This window comes from Podarcis liolepis (assembly GCF_965112155.1).
Source record: "Podarcis liolepis genome assembly, chromosome: 5".
Lineage (NCBI taxonomy): Eukaryota > Metazoa > Chordata > Lepidosauria > Squamata > Lacertidae > Podarcis > Podarcis liolepis.
Genome location: NC_139556.1, coordinates 46274743 through 46293555, shown reverse-complemented (window position 1 = coordinate 46293555; position 18813 = coordinate 46274743). Strand labels below are relative to the sequence as shown.

The following is an 18813-nucleotide window of genomic DNA, read 5'->3' as shown; positions in this document are numbered from 1 at the left end:
GCTCCCCCTGCAGCTTGCAACCGGTGCCCTCAGCATCCCTGGATTCATTCACATTCTGGGAAACAGCTAGGACCTCCGATGCAGTCAAACTCTGGGCTGGGACTATTGGCAAATGAGCTTTTTTTAAAGCAGACCACATTGCACGTGCAGTGGTGTTGCCAGCCAGCGTCTTAATTTCCTCAAGAGATACGGATAGGACTATTATGTCAATCGCTTTCGAATTCTGGCCTTTCCATCTCTCTGTCAGAGGAACTGGGGGGGCTTCAGAAACAACATGCCACACCCCAAACTGACGCAGCAAACTCTCACACCATTTTGCCCAGATCTCATAATTCTGCCCATCCAACTTAGGGCACTGAGTGGCCTCTGAAGCTTCAAAAGCGTGGAAATACTCCATTCCAGCTTTTGGCAGTAGCCGTGAGTCTATTTTAACTTGAAAGACTCCTTATCTTGGCAGCTCATTAATCACGAAGCCTTTCTGGCTTGGCTCCCAGGCCAATTAAGCCTTGCCGGAGAGGTAAACAGAAAAGCCAAAAGCCTCCCTCATTTCTTTCGCTTTTCCCACCGTACCTCTTAAACGCAGTCTGTTGCAGCTTTACTCTCCTGTAGGTGCCGTGAATCTGGGCCCGAAACCTTGTTGTTGGGAAACTGCCAGGGAGATAGTGTCCATCATGAGCCCCCAAGCCGGAGTTCTGGACGATCCATCGGCCTCCCGTAGACAGGCAGATCCAGCAGTTAGCGACACGAAGCCTCTGGAAATTCCTAGCCACATTCCAGGGCTGGGTGTACACTGTTTATCAGCAGAAACACAGCCAAAAGCTTGCACCGCAGAAGAGCATAATTTTCAGACTTTATTAGCGTTTAACAGAACAAAAGAAAACGTGACCGTTCTGTGTCAGCATCTTCGGCCAACTGAGAAAACGAAAGGAATCTCAGCAAGAACATAAACATCCTGTGACTAGGACATGCGCAGACTCTGTTACTCACAAAGCCTGCTCCCTTTAAGGTGGAACGGAAATATCCTAACATCACCTACACACTACAGCCAACAAACTAATGTGTCACGACACACAGTTTGGAAAGCTCTGACGTATACATAAGATGCTTGAGTGAAAGGGTGGGTGGGGGGAGAGAAACACTGCAGCTGTGACATAGCTAGATTCCAGTATCACATTGTCTCACATGACTTACTCATAAACAAGTTAAAGAAATGTGAAGTGCCAGAAGACACCTTTGTCACTGGCATATGAGTCTCCAAAGAGTTCCTACATTGTGATTTTAAAAACCAACCAACTTGGGGGTCCTCTTTAGGCTTGCTATCCTATGTTGGGTCCCTCAGGGACTATTTGTTAGCATTCCATCTCTGGCACAGAGGCTATTTCTGGTGCTTCCTAAGGTTGTAGGATAAGTTAAAAATGGGAGTTTAACTGAAGAATTGCCAATTCCAGTTGGAACTGCCTGAACGTTAGGATCTTCCTCTGGATTTCCTTGCCTTTAAGGTGAGGCACGTCACTAGTAATAAGTAGATAGGATCTTTTAGACTGTGGCTACCTGGCTCTAGGATGCTGCCCCCCAAATCTTTTTGGAGTCTATTTAAGACATTTTCATTTGCCTAGGCTTCTTATATCTCCTGCTTTGTTCTTGATCTCTGCTTGTTTTTAATATTGAACATGCTAAAGTTGTGCTGTTCTTATTTATTGTTGTTTGTTTTTTAATGTTTTCCATGTTGTTGGTTTTTCTTTTTTAAAAAACCCCAACACGTCACAATCTGGGAGCCTCTTTGGAGACTGGAGTGGGGTACAAAATACTCAAAAGAAATTCAACAAATATTACTGCTGTAAAACAACCTTATGATTATCATTATTAAAAATATCAAATCAGACTCACCTCCTGATACAGCTTTCTGTGCAAGCCCCCCCCCCTCCCGTGGTATTTGGTGTAGGCTTTTGCATGTGTTTCTTCACAGTGTACTTTAGATTACATGGGGTTTGTACCTTTATTGTAAATCAGCACTGCTCTTATAAATGGTTGCAGTTGCAGTTGCAATTTCCCTTCCCAAAGAGAATTAGATTTTCTGCTTTATTCTCTCTTTTGGGACTGCTTCAAGTAAAAAACAAAAAAGAAAACTTTGCTGAGCTTTGTATGTTCCCAGTCATATCTCTCACAAGTTGGCTTTAAAAAAGACTTTTAATTAAAATCCCATTGCAGAGTTCCTTAGATCAATGTTCCTAATTTATCAAGAGTTCAGCACGGAAAGTGACTGACAGCTCTGATCTGATTGCTGTTTGGTTTATTGTATTTAAGGAGTTGTCTGTCAGAAGAGCAAAGCGCTGTAATGAGTGTCTGCATCAAACTGCCATGAACTTACTAGCATTCTTTCTCATGGTCTTGTAGATTGAGTGTTGAATCAGAATCGGGGACAGTTATATGTGGGCTTGGGAGTGCTAGTATTGCGCTCTGCAGCAGTGCTTCTCAAATTATCTGAGGTTGTGGGCTGGCAATTCTTCCCCCTGCCCCATGTGCCAGGGACTGGTACCGTGTTTGGTCCCTCAAGCATCCCACCCAATCTGGGTTGTGGTGGAGTCGCTGTGAACTGGCAGCTCATTGGCTAGCGCTGGTTTGCGGGCCAACACTTTGAGTAGCGCTGTTCTGCAGGCCAGTGCAATTTGCTTCTGCTCTGCTGCCTTTATTATATGTTGCTTAGTAGTGGGCTGTGATTTGGAAATGAAAGGCTTGTGGGCAACTCCATATATTTATATCACATGAGTTTATTTTTGGATAAATTGGTGGTACCAAACCTGTGGACTCAGAAGCAAGGTTTATGTATGGACTATAAATACATCTGAATTCCCTCTTCCATTGGTCCTTCATTGTTGTATCTATGGCTAAGAGTAGAGAGAACCAAAGCTACATTCCTGGGCATGCTTTGTTGGGAGAAAGACCCACTGAAAGTGAGACTTGGTTCTGATGAGTAGACATGTTTAGGATTGCCCTGTAAGTCACTTTTATACAGTAGTCTTAAGTATGGTAATTTATTTATTTTTTAAACACAGATTGCCTGTCATTTCATTAAAAAAACTAGTGAAAAACAGTCTATAATTTTTAAACATAAATAAAATAAGCAGTCAGGAGAGAGAGGCTGTATTAATCTCCCCTTTCAAGTGCTTTGTCAAATAAATTTGACATAGGGTGGTCTGTATTGTGCCTCCAAGCACATAATTTATTAACTGTTAGATCAGGGTTTCCCAAACTTGGATCTCCAGCAGCTTTTGGACTACAATTCCCATCATCCTTGACCACTGGTCCAGCTATCTAGGGATGATAGAAGCTGTAGTCCAAAAACTGCTGGAGACCCAAGTATGGGAAACCTTAAAGGTAAAGGGACCCCTGACCATTAGGTCCAGTCGTGGCCGACTCTGGGGTTGCGGTGTTCATCTCGCTTTATTGGCCGAAGGAGCCGGTGTACAGCTTCCGGGTCATGTGGCCAGCATGACTAAGCTGCTTCTAGCGAATCAGAGCAGCACACGGAAACGCCATTTACCTTACCTTATCTACTTGCACTTTGACGTGCTTTCGAATTGCTAGGTTGGCAGGAGCAGGGACCGAGCAATGGGAGCTCACCCCGTTGCGGGGATTCGAACCGCCAACCTTCTGATCGGCAAGTCCTAGGCTCTGTGGTTTAACCCACAGCGCCACCCGCGTCCCATGGGAAACCTTGGGTTAGGTTATATCTAGTGCTCTTGTTCTCTTCTTCCAGAAGTGACAGAACACTTACTTTTATTTTTTGTGTTTAAGAATAACTGCTGAAGAGCCATTACAGTATGTTTTTTTTTCTTTGAATGCTGTATTTTAATATTAGATTTCTTTATTTCCAATGGGAGAAAAATATATTGTCTTTAATACTAAAAAAATTACTTCTAATGATTTTAATTGCAGTGGAAGTACAATGTGCACATGTAAACTATGTGCAAAGTTTACATGGTTTGTATCAGTGGTGGCTAACCTGTGACCCGTCCCCCGTCCCCCTGATGATGCGGGACTACAGCTCCCATCAGCCTGTAGCATTGGCCATTCTAGCTGAGGCTGATGGGAGTTGAACAACATCTGGAGGGTCATAGGTTAAAGATTCTTGGTTTACAATAGGAATTGCTGAAGTATATGGGAAATTGGGGCTGCAACTCTTTTATACACAGTATAGAAATAAGTCCCAGTGGGGCTTACTACTTTTGTATAGAATTGCATGGTAGATCAGTTAGCAGTTTTATTTTTATGATGGTTCCATTGCAGCATTTAAATCTCCCACCCCACAGTTTCCCAGCTCCTCTAATATAGTGCTGATGTCTCCTATTTCCCCCTTCTCTTCTCCAGCACACAAACTTTTAGGCTGTTTCTTGCAAATATCTGTGTTCTGAAATTTGCAGTAAAGTGTGTGTAAACAAGGAAGTGAGTCAGTTGAAAAATGCATCTGTAGCAATTTGTGTGTCTCCTATACATGTCCCAAGAAGAGTGGGTGTTATTTTCTTTTTTCTTAAAGAAAGATAGTGCCATTTCAAATGTTAATTTAGAGCTGTGTTGGCAAGGCCACACTTCTCATGAAATTCTGTGAGAATATAAGAGAACGAAAGAGAATGACTAGAAGAAAATGCTGATGTAGCTTTTTATATATATATATAAACCCCCAAAACACTGTTAACGATATGAAGATGAATGCTGTCAAAAGCTGTCCATTATATGGTTTTAAATCTACTGGGTATTTCCTTTTCGAAGAGCAGACTCATGCATCTTGTTTGTTCTTTAATTTCTCTTTGGATATTCTATTTAATAAATAAAGTTGAATCTGTTTAATTGGGTGGAACAACTGTTTATTATTGGTTCTGTCTCGCGTAGCAAGCCAGTATGAACTGATGCTTGATGTGTCAGTATTTTACATCTCAATGTAAACTACCAGGTTGAGACTTAATAGACAGAAGACAGAAATGTTTCTGGTCAACAGGGCTGCTGATCCTTCGATTAGGTGGCACCCTCTTTTGGATGGACTTACATTCCTTCTGAATTAATTAGATTCATAGCTTTAGAGTGCTCCTGGATTCTGCTCTACTCTTAAGCAGTCAGGATGTGATAGCTGTGGCTAGGCATGCTCCAATATTATTTTACTTATGGCCCATTGAGTACAAATAAAAAGTAGCAGATTATAGAATGCATAACAAGGTGGAAAGAGAAATGGCAAAACAATCATTGATTATTTAAGGAAAATAGCAACATTTAGAAATCTTGTAACTTGCCTAGTAAGATCTCTTCAATAAAATGAGCAATAGAGAAATGCTCTTGCACAGCTTAGGTTGACACACCAACTGCACCTGTTCCCGAGGAAGCGTGTGTGGACAAAAAGAAAACTGTTTTAGGTTTTTAAAAACTCCCATTTTCTTCTCTTTGAACCCTGTCTGCTCCATTCACGCCCTTGTTAGGGCACATATCAAATCTTACAACCATTTTGTATCCCAAAGCGGTTTACAAAACAATAAATAACAGTAATAAATGTGACAATAGAACATCACACTTGCAGATAAGAATATCACAATTATAATGCCTTGGCCTTTAAGAGTTGTATAATATTGATAAATACACAATAAAACAAGTATAAGTAATTATAATATTCAAAATGTTTGTCAGAAGCCCTGGCCTGCATCTCATTGCCATCAGTGCTGTGGTTAGTGGAAGAGAACCTTCTCTTCTATGGTGTTGAGCTTCTGGAACTTCCTTTCAGATCGGTCATTTAATTAAAGACATTAGGCACAGGACAGATGTTCTTGTTTTGGAGTACTTGTGACGACCAGCTCTTAAATACTTCCATTCTTCTCCTTGCTCAATGCTTGTTGACAATTGAAACTTACGATGCTATGTACCATATTTTTCGCTCTATAAGACGCACCAGACCACAAGACGCACCTAGTTTTTGGAGGAGGAAAACAAGGAAAAAATATTCTGAATCTCAGAAGCCAGAACAGCAAGAGGGATCACTGCGCAGTGAAAGCAGCAATCCCTCTTGCTCCTCTGGCTTCTGGGATAGCTGCGCAGCCTGCATTCGCTCCATAAGACGCACACACATTTCCCCTTACTTTTTAGGAGGGAAAAAGTGAGTCTTATAGAGCAAAAAATACGGTAATACCATTTTGTATGGTGGTTTTAATTTTTGTTGGTCTTTGTCACCTTGAGCAAGTAAAAGAAGTAAAATGCATTTTTTAAAAAATGTAAATAATGAATAAATAAATAACACAGGACCAGTTTATACATTTAGCACTCCTTCTTTCTGTATGATCCTGTGTTCCGTTGCAAAGTTTCAGAGGGTAGGACAAATCCATAGAATGAGCCTCTCTTGGAGGAACATGTGGGAGAAGATGCTGCTTATTCAATCCATAATTGCTTTGTGATCATTTTTAAAAAATGAAAAGTGGTGATACATGCAGTTACACTGGTTAAATTCCAGAGGGGCTTCTTATACGCAGATAGTGGTTTCAGCTGTGCCAACAAAATAAAACTGAAATGTTACTTTTTTTTAAAAAAATCTAATTAGCTAGTGGGTTTCTTTTGGCAGTATTTTTGATGCTAAAAACTTGACTTTTCCCTCCCTCTAGCATTCTACAACTATGATGCCAGGGGCCCAGATGAGCTGTCTTTACAAATAGGAGACACCGTCCACATATTGGAGACACATGAAGGCAAGTGGAACAAATGTTTCTTCCGAAACCATTCTTCTTCCCGTCATGACTGCCAGCGTTTGGGTTTTATGTGCCTGCCTGTTTTAGCAGATGAGTTCTATTTTGAAACCTAATGAAATATTGAAGTATTTAAATGGGCAAAGAATTAACAGTTACTGCACATTAAACGAGCAGGCTTGTGATAGCTGAAGAATAACCTTTCTAAGATGCAAATTTTTCTTTTTCCCTCCCTCCCCCTCAACCCCCCCCCACAAAGATTGATATTTGTGCAGCTTAATTTGTATGGATCTCTAGTAGCATCTGTTGAGTGGTTAGAATGGTAAGATATCCCTAAGAAACCCTCAGACTTCAGATAATATACAAGGTCCTTTTAAAGGGAGTTAATTTTGAATGCTGAAATATAAAAGATACTTATCTTCTAAACTGTAAATCTCTGCTGTGTGGTCTGTCCTAAAAAACCCCAATATTTTATTTGCGTCCCTTTCAAAATGAAGTTAATTATTATTATGTATTATGATTTGAATTTATACACTGTACTATACCCCCTGGTCTCAGGGCGGTGTACAGAATAAAATCAAAATATAAAACCACAAAATCCATAATCAAAACAACAACAACAACAACCCAATAACCCCTTCCCCAACACCCCCCCCCCATTTTAAAAAGGGCATAGGTAGGATGTCAATCAAATCAACCAAAGGCATGGTTAAAACAGAACGTTTTTGCCTGGTGCCTAAAGGTGCATAAGGAAGATGCCAGGCAAACTTCCCTGGAGAGAGAATTCCACAGACAGGGAGCCACTGCAGAGAAGGCCCGTTCTCATGTTGTCATCCCTCTCGAGGAGGAGGCACATGAAGAAGGGCCTCAGAAGACGATCTCAGGATCTGGGTAGGTTCATATGGAAAGAGGTATACCTTGAGGTATTGCGGTCCTGAGCTGTTCAAGGCTTTATAGGTCAAAACCTGCACTTTGAATTGGGCCCGGAAACTAATTGGTAGCCGGTGCAGTCTGACCAAGTTTGCTGTAATATGCTCAAGCCATCTTGCTCTGGTGAGCAACCTGGCCACTAAATTCTGCACTAGCTGCAGTTTCTGAACTGTCTTCAGAGGCAGCCCTACATATAATGCATTGCCATCTAACTTTGATGTTACCAGAGCATAGACAACAGTAGTTAGGCTATCCCTGTCCAGATAGGGGCATAGCTGGGCAACCAACCAAAGCTGATGGAAGGCACTCTGGGCCACTGAAGCCACCTGAGCCTCGAGTGACAGCAAAGGATCCAGGAGTACCCCCCAAGCTACAAACCTGCTCCTTCAGAGGAAGTGTAACCTCAGCAAGAGCAGGCGATCTCCCACCCATCCAGTATAGGGAACCACCCACTAACAGTGCCTCTGTCTTATCTGGATTGAGCTTCAGTTTGTTGGCTCTCATCCAGTCCATTACTGAGGCAAGACATTGGTCCAGCACTTCCACTGCCTCATCTGCAGATGTAAAGGAGAAATAGAGCTGAGTGATGTCAGCATACTGCTGACAGTGTACCCCAAACCTTCAGATAACCCCACCCAGTGGTTTCATGTAGATGTTAAACAACATAGGGGATAGGATTGAGCCCTGTGGAACCCCACATTGAAGGCTCCATGGGGTTGAAAAGCATTCCCCAAGCAACACCCTCTGGGAACGGCCATCCAAGTAGGACTGGAACCACCGCAAAGCGGTGCCACACACCCCTAGTTTGGACAGTCTTGAGAAGGATACTATGGTTGATGGTATGGAAAGCCGTTGAGAGGTGGAGGAGAATTAACAGGGACATGTTTCCCTTGTGTCTCTCTCTCGACTGAGATCATACAGTGCTACCAAAGCAGTTTCTGTGCCAAAGCTGGGCCTAAACCCTGATTGAAATGGATCCAGAAAATCAGTTTCTTCCAAAAGTGTCTGGATTTGGTCTGCAACCATTTGCTCTAGAAACTTGCTCAGGGAAGGGAAATTAGCAACTGGCCCGTAGTTAATTAGGTTTTCCGAATTCAGGGAACGTTTCTTAAGAAGTGGATTTAAAGAAGTATTAGTTTTTATATAGAGCGATATGTGCATAATCTCCTCTTCCCCCCAAATATTTGAAGGTTGTCTTTGACCTATATAATCCTTTATTAATATTTATTTTGTATTTATATCACACCCTTTCCCCAAGATGCTTAAGGCAGGATTCTTGCCGTTTTATCCCCACAGAAGTCTGTGAGGTAAGTTAGGCTGAGAGTGATTGGCCCAAGGCAACCCAGTAAGCTTCATAGCAGAGCTCAGTTTTGAACCAAGTCTCCACAGTCCTTGTCTGACATTTGAACAACTAAAGTAAGAATTTACTGTGTTTATTTCTATCTACCGTTCAGCATTCCTTGTCTGACTTTATATTTGATCTGCTTTCAATCCCCTGGATGTAAATAGTAAACACCACAGCTGCTTAACCGTTGCAGGTGCATAAGTTTTATTGATTCACTCCCTTCCCCCGCTCCCTGCCTGCTCCTTTCAGGACTGAGACCTTATTTTCTTTCTCATCAATATGTATGTTTGCTTCCTCTTCCTCTAGCTTTTTTCCTCTGACCTTTTCAGATACAAATGAAGGATGCAGTTGCGCTGTTCCAAGTGACACTTTACAACCCTAGAAAGACTACTTGCATAAAATGCACAGTAAGGGGTCTCTACCACACTTGATAGTGGAAGGCATGCTCTCTCTACCTCATTTGTTTTATGCGATTTTCAAAAGTCAGGCTTAGCTGTTGCCTCACAACAATGAAATATGCAAATAGAGAAGCAGCATAAATTCAGCTATTGATGTATAGTCTTCGTTCAGACTTAATGTCAGTCTCCGGCTTTTCATTAACTGTGAAAGTGGACCTGAGAAGAGATTTTCTAAACTGACCACAGTTGGCTGTTGCACCTGAAGGCAGCAAACACTGGCTTGCTTAAAACATAGATTGCTCTTATATACCAGAACTTCAAACTATTATTTGATGTTTAAATGAAGACATAGGGAACCTATGTAGTGAGTAACCCTGTGTTTGTTTGTCTGGGAAAGGTATCCTTGGTGGGCCAGGTATTCCTAGAAGAAAGGCAACAAGACCTCCTTCACTAAACAAAAACTCTTTTGCAGCTCAATATCTCTCCCTTTTCTTCTTAGTTACCCTCAGTTCAGAGCAGCTCTCGGTTCCAACAGCTAGACAGATGCTTATAAACGTACTTTATAGAGCCAGCGTGGCGTAGTGGTTAAGAGTGGTAGACTCATAATCTGGTGAACCGGGTTTGTTTCCCCACTTCTCCACATGCAGCTGCTGGGTGACCTTGGGCTAGTCACACTTCTCTGAAGTCTCTCAGCCTCACTCACCTCACGAAGTGTTTGTTGTGGGGGAGGAAGGGAAAGGAGATTGTTAGCCGCTTTGAGACTCCTTAGGGTAGTGATAAAGTGGGATATCAAATCCAAACTCCTCCTCTTCTAATTTTGAAGCACTTTCTACACCTTTATGTGCCTTTTAACACAGATAGAGCAGATAAATCTGTTTGTCTGATTAGCGTCACAGATAGCAACTGAAACAAATATATTTGCTGATGACTGGTTGGATATTTAAGTTAGTAGATTTTATCAAGTTGGTTTTTGTTGGTGTTTTTTTTTTTTTTTTTTTTTGTATTGCCTACAGCAGTGCAAAAGTCCCTTCTCCAAAGCACTTGGGAGTTAAGGTCCCATAAGCACCTCTCCCCTGTCTTCATCTAGCTTTACAAATCTTCCTCACTGACAACCCCATTGTAGTATAATTATTTCAGCCCATCAAACCATCTCTCACATTTGTGGAGGCAGGATGTCATTGCAGGGAAACAAAGAGGTAATTTCTCATTCACTCTGCCCACCCCCACCCCACCCCGATCCACAACACATCTGCAAGCGATCAGCATTATGTGCATTTATTGCTACCAAGCCCATTCTGCTTTAGTGTGACTGTTTAATCAAAAAAAACAAAAACAAAAAACACCCATCACACATAATAGTCATTCACAAAGAGTGATAGTGCTGCGCCAAATTGGGAAGAATCTTCCATACAAACGCTAACCAATTCAGCACAAATCTGGCAAGCAAACCTGCAATGTAAACTGCTCTGCCTGTCATTCTCAGTAAATATGGGTCCTTTCCCCCACCCACTGATCCTCTGGAGAGGCCACAGACAAATTTTACAACAAAGATTATAAAAAACGACCACTCTGTTTCATTATGTATCTACACCGCTAATTTCTTCCCATTAAAACCATGCTTTTTGTGCAGGCTATGTAGAGGGACTGTCTGCCTCAGCTAATTACCCACATATACCTGAGAAAGGATATAGGATCTCTTCTTTCCTGCCCACCAGGCTGTTTCCCAGTCAAAAGGACTGCAGGATAAATAGTGTGTGTGTGGGGGAGGCAGAGACAACTCCCATCATCCTGATGGCAGCATCACTGGTCGTGGATGATGGGAGTTGTAGTCCAACAAATATCTGAAGACACAGGCGTGGGAAAGGCTGCCCTGTAGGGTTGAAAGAAATTTTTATCGCACCCATTCACAGACAAGCCAATATATACATGATTGTATATAAAGCCTTAAACGGTGCAGGACCGCAATACCTCAAGGACCACCTTTTTCCATATGAACTGACCCGGATCCTGTGATGATTCTCTGAGGCCCTTCTTCGTGTGCCTCCTCCATGAGAGCTCCAGAGTGGCAACATGAGAATGGGCCTGCTCTGCTGTGGTTTCCCATTTGTGGAATGCTCTCCCCCAGGGAGGTTCAGTTGGCACCTTCATTATACACTTTTAGGCGCCAGGCGAAAGCATTCCTCTTTAAACAGGCCTTGGGCTGATGGACATCCGATGCCCTTTTACACGTGTTGTGGAAGGGAGGATTATTGGTTTATTTGTCCTTTTATTGTGTACTTTTGTGTGTGTTTTTAAAAAACATTGTAATTTTATGTTGTGAACTGCCCTGAGATCTACAGGTCTAGGGCAGCATACAGATTTATGTAGAAATAGTAGTAGTAGTAGTAGTAGTAGTAGTAGTAGGTCTAGGGCGGCATACAGATTTATGTAGAAATAGTAATAGTAGTAGTAGTAGTAGTAGCAGCAGCTAGATTAAGCACACAAAATGGCTAGTGGTGGTGGTTTATTGGTTTTTCTAAATCACAGGGCTGGAAACATGAACATCTGCACATATCTGCCACACACATTGCACTACCCACACAAACAGACCACTTCCATAGGCACCAAATATTTAAGCTGCCTTCTGAAATGTCTACAGCAGGTGCATGGTAGAGTCTTGCATGCAGCTACATGGCAAATCCATGCTCTGTTCACTGTGATTGGCTACCAATCACCATCAGAAGGATCAAGGCAGATAAAATGCATTTTTAAATGCATAAACACTAATGACTAGATGTTTCAAGCGGTTTTTAGTGCTGTTAATCAGACCACTGGTCTGACCATACATACAGAATCCAAATATGGTCAGGTGAAAAGCATTATTTTACACTTCTGGTAGATGGTGGGTATTGCAATGCCACTTATATAAATATATGATGCGGCCATATGTAGGACTGTATACAGTATTCTGGTTATCCTGTGGTTATACCAGGTTAAACTACCTGACTTTTAGAAAACATCTGAAGGCAGACCTGTTTAGGAAAGTTTTTAATGTTTGAGGTTTTCTCGTGTTTTTAATATTCTAATGGGAGCCGCCCAGAGTGCCTAGGGAAACCCAGCCAGGTGGGTGGGGTATAAATAACAAATTATATTATATTATTATAGTAATGTACTTTTTGTGTGGCTTCCTTTGAAGTCTGTTTTGGATGTGTCAGCTAGTGCAGAATGCAGCAGCCTGGATGTTTGTTGGGTCAAAGCCTTTGTACCATTTTACTCCAGTTCTGCACCAGCTGCACTGGCTGTCTATTCACTTCTGAGTCAAGTTCAGAGTGCTGGTACTGGTATTTGAGCCACTAAACTACTTGGGACCAAGCATTCAAATTCACTGTTTATAAAAGAGGAAGACGCCATTTGTGGATTGAAAAACTGACATGCTAATTGTACCATGGGTGGCTGTTACGGTTGTATACCACTTTTGAAGGACTGGTTATGTGGGATTGATGCCATTTATGAATTGTAATATATACAATGAATTGTATACAAATTGTATACAATGTATTACAACGAATTGTAATATATCTGTACTTTACATGAAGATGTGTGTGGATTGTGGGTGTATGTTGTCTACCAATTAGTTTATAAAAGTTTATTAAGAAATCTTTTCTTCTAGGTTGGTACAGAGGTTATACTTTAAGGAAAAAATCCAAAAAAGTAAGTATTTCGTTTCCATAGTAGCAAATTCCTTTTTTTGTGTCTGACGGTTTAGGTTTTTCATAGTAACTACTTAAGATATTCTATTTCCTTTCGAAACTTTTTACTGAAAGGCAAATTAGAAAAAAGTTTATGGATAATGCTGTTAAAATAATGGGTTGCTCCGAAATAGAATTTGCTTTTTGAAAAACAATAAGTAGCTTTGTGATATTTTCTGTCTTTCACTACAAAAATGGGTGGTGGTTAGCCTTCACACATACTTACATATTTTGTTTATAGAAATACAGTGGTACCCTGGGTTACAGACGCTTCAGGTTACAGATGCTTCAGGTTACAGACTCCGTTAACCCAGAAATAGTACCTTGGGTTAAGAACTTTGCTTCAGGATGAGAACAGAAATCGCGTGGCGGTGGCACGGCAGCAGCAGCGGGAGGCCCCATTAGCTATAATAATAATAATGATAATGATAATGATAATAATAATTTATTATTTGTACCCCGCCCACCTGGCTGGGTTTCCCCAGCCACTCTGGGCGGCTTCCAACAAAGATGAAAAATACACTAAAATGTCACATATTAAAAACTTCCCTGAACAGGGCTGCCTTCAGATGTCTTCTGAATGTCAGGTAGTTGTTTATCGCTTTGACATCTGATGGGAGGGCGTTCCACAGGGCGGGCGCCACAACCGAGAAGGCCCTCTGCCTGTAACTTGGCCTCTCGCAGTGAGGGAACCGCCAGAAGGCCCTCGGAGCTGGACCTCAGTGTCCGGGCAGAACGATGGGGGTGGAGACGCTCCTTCAGATATACTGGACCGAGGCCGTTTAGGGCTTTAAAGGTCAGCACCAACACTTTGAATTGTGCTCGGAAACGTACTGGGAGCCAATGTAGGTCTTTCAAGAACGGTGTTATATGGTCTTGGCGGCCGCTCCCAGTCACCAGTCTAGCTGCCGCATTCTGGATTAGTTGTAGTTTCCAGGTCACCTTCAAAGGTAGCCCCACGTAGAGCGCATTGCCGTAGTCCAAGCAGGAGATAACCAGAGCATGCACCACTCTGGCGAGACAGTCTGCAGGCAGATAGGGTCTCAGCCTACGTACCAGATGGAGCTGGTAAACAGCTGCCCTGGATACAGATTTGACCTGTGCCTCCATGGACAGCTGTGAGTCCAAAATGACTCCCAGGCTGCGCACCTGGTCCTTCAGGGGCACAGTTACCCCATTCAGGACCAGGGAATCCTCCACACCTGCCCGCCTCCTGTCCCCCAAAAACAGTACTTCTGTCTTGTCAGGATTCAACCTCAATCTGTTAGCCGCCATCCATCCTCCAACCACCTCCAGACACTCACACAGGACCTTCACCGCCTTCACTGGTTCTGATTTAAAAGAGAGGTAGAGCTGGGTATCATCCGCATACTGATGAACACCCAGCCCAAACCTCCTGATGATCTCTCCCAGTGGCTGCATGTAAATGTTGAAAAGCATGGGGGAGAGGACAGAACCCTGAGGCACCCCACAAGTGAGAGCCCAGGGGTCTGAACACTCATCCCCCACCACCACTTTCTGAACACGGCCCAGGAGGAAGGAGCGGAACCACTGTATGACAGTGCCCCCAGTTCCCAGCCCCTCAAGACGGTCTAGAAGGATGTTATGGTCGATGGTATCAAACGCCACTGAGAGATCCAGCAGAACTAGGAAACAGCTCTCACCTTTGTCTCTAGCCCGCCGGAGATCATCAACCAGTGCGACCAAGGCAGTTTCAGTCCCATGATGAGGCCTGAATCCCGACTGGTAGGGATCCAAATGGTCCGCTTCTTCCAGGCGTGCCTGGAGTTGTTCAGCAACCACTTGCTCAATCACCTTGCCCAAGAATGGAAGATTTGAGACTGGGCGATAATTGGCCATCGTGGCCGCATCTAAAGATGGTTTTTTAAGAAGCGGTTTAATAACCGCCTCTTTCAGCGGGTCTGGGAAGGCTCCCTCACGGAGGGAAGCATTCACCACCCCACGAAGCCCATCGCCCAGTCCTTCCCGGCTAGCTTTTATAAGCCAGGATGGGCAAGGATCCAGGAGACAGGTGGTTGGCTTCACTCGTCCAAGCAGCCTGTCCACATCCTCGGAGGTAACAGGTTGGAATTGAACGGACCTCCAGAATGAATTAAGTTTTTAACCCGAGGTACCACTGTAGGTTGGTAAGAGGAATAGTTTATAACTTGCTGGTTGTGAATTTTAATTTTAATTAAAATTGAGTTTCAGTAGCTTCTCTTTCAAGAAACTCCACAGGTATTAAAATGTAAGTGGGCAGTTTATATGAATCCTGTCAGCTGAACTCACCTTGTTGGCTGACCTAGGCAGTACAGTGGCACCTCGGGTTAAGAACTTAATTTGTTCTGGAGATCTGTTTTTTATGCTTTGCGCATGCGCAGAAGTGCCAAATCGCACCGGCACCTGCACTTCAGGATGCAAATGCTGAAGGTTGCAGACGTGCCTCCGTCACAGATTACCTCCGCAACCCGAGGTTCCACTGTATTTCATTTTACTTCTATTACAGTGGTACCTCAGTTTAAGAACAGTCTGGTTTAAGAACGATTTGGTTCACAAACTCTGCAAAACCGGAAATAGTATCTTGGTTTGAGAACTTTACCTTGGTCTAAGAATCGAATCTGAACAGTGGAAGGCACCGGTGGCAGGAGGCCTCATTAGGGAAAGCGCACCTCAGTTTAAGAACGGTTTTGGTTTAAGAATGGACTTCCGGAATGGATTACCGTATTTTTCGCCCTATAGGACGCACCATCCCATAAGGCGCACCTAGTTTTTTGGGGGGGAAATAAAGGGGAAAAAATTATTCCCCCCCCCCCGGCGCGGGGCTGGGGCGGGGGAGGCCCGAGCTTCCCCCGACCCCAGCCCCCAAACAGGCAGCTCTCTGCAAGCCGTGGGAGCCCAGTGCTGGCTCCCCCTGCTTGCGGAGAGGTCCGCGAAGCCTGAACGCGCTGATCTCAGCGCGCGCAGGCTTTGGCATGCCGGCAACTCTCCCCAAGCAGCGGGAGCGCTCCTGCTGCTTGCGGAGAGGTCCGCAAAGACTGGACGCGCTGATCTCAGCGCACGCAGGCTTCGGCATGCAGGCAACTCTCCGCAAGCAGCGGGAGTGCTCCCACTGCTTGCGGAGAGGTCCGCGAAGCCTGGAGAGCGAGAGGGGTCGGTGCGCACCAACCCCTCTCGCTCTCCAGGCTTCAGCGAAAGCCTGCATTCGCCCCATAGGACGCACACACATTTCCCCTTCATTTTTGTAGGGGAAAAAGTGCGTCCTATAGGGCAAAAAATACGGTAAGTTCATAAACTGAGGTACCACTGTATTTAGAATGGCGCATGAGCAGTGGGGTAGTAGGAATTGAATTTTGGCATCACACAGGCCTCTGCTGAAATCTGAGACCCTAAGGTCCACCACTGATCAATATATGTACCATCCTACTTCCCCTCTGCTCTTCTAATAATGGTCCTCCAATGAGAATATCAGAAGCTTTTGGTTTAGATTTCAGTTAACGACAGTTCAACAGTCTGTCCTAACCTCAAGCTGTTGTTAATTGAAATGCCCCATGATTTAAAATAGGTTTGTTTCAAGTAACTATGATTATGATTAAACCAGTTAGTTGGGTTCACGTACAATGCTAACCTCGTCTAGTTAGTATAAAGTGAAAGTAAATACTTCTGAATTCCTCCTCCCCCTGGCTTGCCTAGGCTTGTTCTTATAATTATAAATCATCTTTCAGGGATGTATAACTATGTAATATCTAATGAAATGTAATTCTGAACTTTATTGCTCATTCAGAACCCCCTCCCCCAGCAATAATACATTTATTTTTCTTGTTTAAGGGCATATTTCCCTCCTCCTATATACAGCTTAAGGAAGCAATAGTTGAAGGAAAAGGGTAAGTTACAAAAGTAACAGATGAAAATATTTTCATAATGGCTTCTTTGCACATTAGATAAATAAATGACGACGCACAGGAAATTAAGTCTAAGGTTAATTCTTTCAAAGATTAGGGTGGGGCAAAGGAACAAGTAATGAATGGACAGTCACACTTCTTTGTGGTCTAGGGCAGTGTTTCCCAACCGGTGTGCCGCGGCACACTACTGTGCCGTGAGACACCGGCTGGTGGGCCGTGGGAGGGAGGCGGGCGAGTCGGGCGGCGAGAGGCGGCGGCGGCGGCGGCGAGGATCCGCGTCGAGCCGGGGGCGGCTCCGCGGTGGTGGTGCCGAGCGGCGGGGCAGCTCGCGCAAAAGGGAGGAGCGCGAGACAGCGGAGGAGGAGGAGGCCGGCATGTCCGGGCAGCAGCAGCAACAGCAGCAGCAGCAACTCCCGGCGACGGCTCCTCCTCCGCCCGCTATCGCCGCCGCCGCCTCAGCTGCCCTCGCTCTGCTGCCTCCTCCCACCCCGGCAAGGGGAAGGAAAAAAACGTTCACTTTTGTGCGTCCCCCCCCCGCGTGACGCTGCGCGCTGACGTCACGGGGCGGGGCTTTAATGGTGGTGTGCCGCGAGATTTTTTTCCGGTAAGCAGGTGTGCCGTTGCCCAAAAACGTTTGGGAAACACTGGTCTAGGGTTTATGTGAATCAGTACGGTAGCAGTGGTTTGGTGATAACTAGTTGAATGAAAGCATGAATGATAACGGCCAGTTGTTCGAAGATTGGGAGAGATTGTGGAGGAAAGGGGTCAAGTTCATTGCTTGTACGGTGTTAAAGGAAAATATTATGAAAATGATGTATAGATGGTACTTAACCCCTGTAAAATTGGCAAAGATATATCATAATAGTGATAATTTATGCTGGAAATGTAAAGAAAAAGAAGGTACCTTTTATCATATGTGGTGGACCTGCCCCAAGGTGAAAGACTTCTGGGAGAAGATTTATAATGAAATGAAAAAAAATGTTGAAATATACATTTATTAAGAAACCAGAGGACTTTCTTCTTGGAATAACAGGTTTGGAATTGCCCAAGAAAGATGTTAGATTGTTTTTGTTTGCCACAACTGCAGCTAGAATTTTGTTAGCTAAGAATTGGAAAACACAGGAAGTCCCAACAGTGGAGGAATGGCAGATGAAGATGATGGACTTTTTGGAGCTAGTCGACCTGACTGGAAGAGTCCGTGACCAGAAGGAGGAGGAGTACCAGGAGGAATGGATGAAATTCAAAGACTATTTAGTTAAATATGTTAAGATAATTTAATTGGAAAAACTTGCAAATACCAGATAGGCTTAGGATTTAAATATGTAATGTTAGAGAATAATAGGTTTAAAGATAAAATGGAAAGAAAGAAAGATGTTAAGTGATTAAGTTAATTTTATGAGAAAATTGGTTTTGGAAAATGTTACAATGATATACACTGAAACTCAGCCAGGGGGATTCGAGGAAGTCACTTAACAATCTTATTAAGATTGGATTAAGTACAGTTAAGATATTTGTTTGTTTGTTTGTTTGTTTGTTTGTTTGTTTGTTTAAAAGTTTTTGGAAAATCAATTAAAAAATTTGAAAACAAAAAGATAACGGCCAGTTTACCCAAGTCTCTTGAAACCTACCTTGAGTTATTTCAGTGTTTGAGAAGATTTATGACATTTTTTTATGTTTGCAAGGAAAGTCTCATTGATGTGAGAAGAGTGTTTTCAAAGCAATATTTTTCTAGCTTCAGGTGTTATTTGCTTGTGACTTTTTCTGCCAGTTCTGTGTGAAATAGCAGGGTTCCATGGGCTT

The 18813-nt window shown here is 43.4% G+C and overlaps 1 protein-coding gene across 2 annotated transcripts in view; it reads left to right on the top strand.

Moving 5' to 3' along the window:
- Positions 1 to 18813, top strand: part of DOCK1 (dedicator of cytokinesis 1) — a 365804-nt gene that overhangs the window by 38083 nt on the left and 308908 nt on the right. For both annotated transcript variants that reach the window (XM_083506102.1, XM_083506101.1), the window contains exons 2-4: positions 6633 to 6716; positions 13036 to 13076; positions 16940 to 16995. In XM_083506102.1, the coding sequence (XP_083362228.1) occupies positions 6633 to 6716; positions 13036 to 13076; positions 16940 to 16995 (181 nt within the window). The remainder of the gene's footprint in view (positions 1 to 6632; positions 6717 to 13035; positions 13077 to 16939; positions 16996 to 18813) is intronic.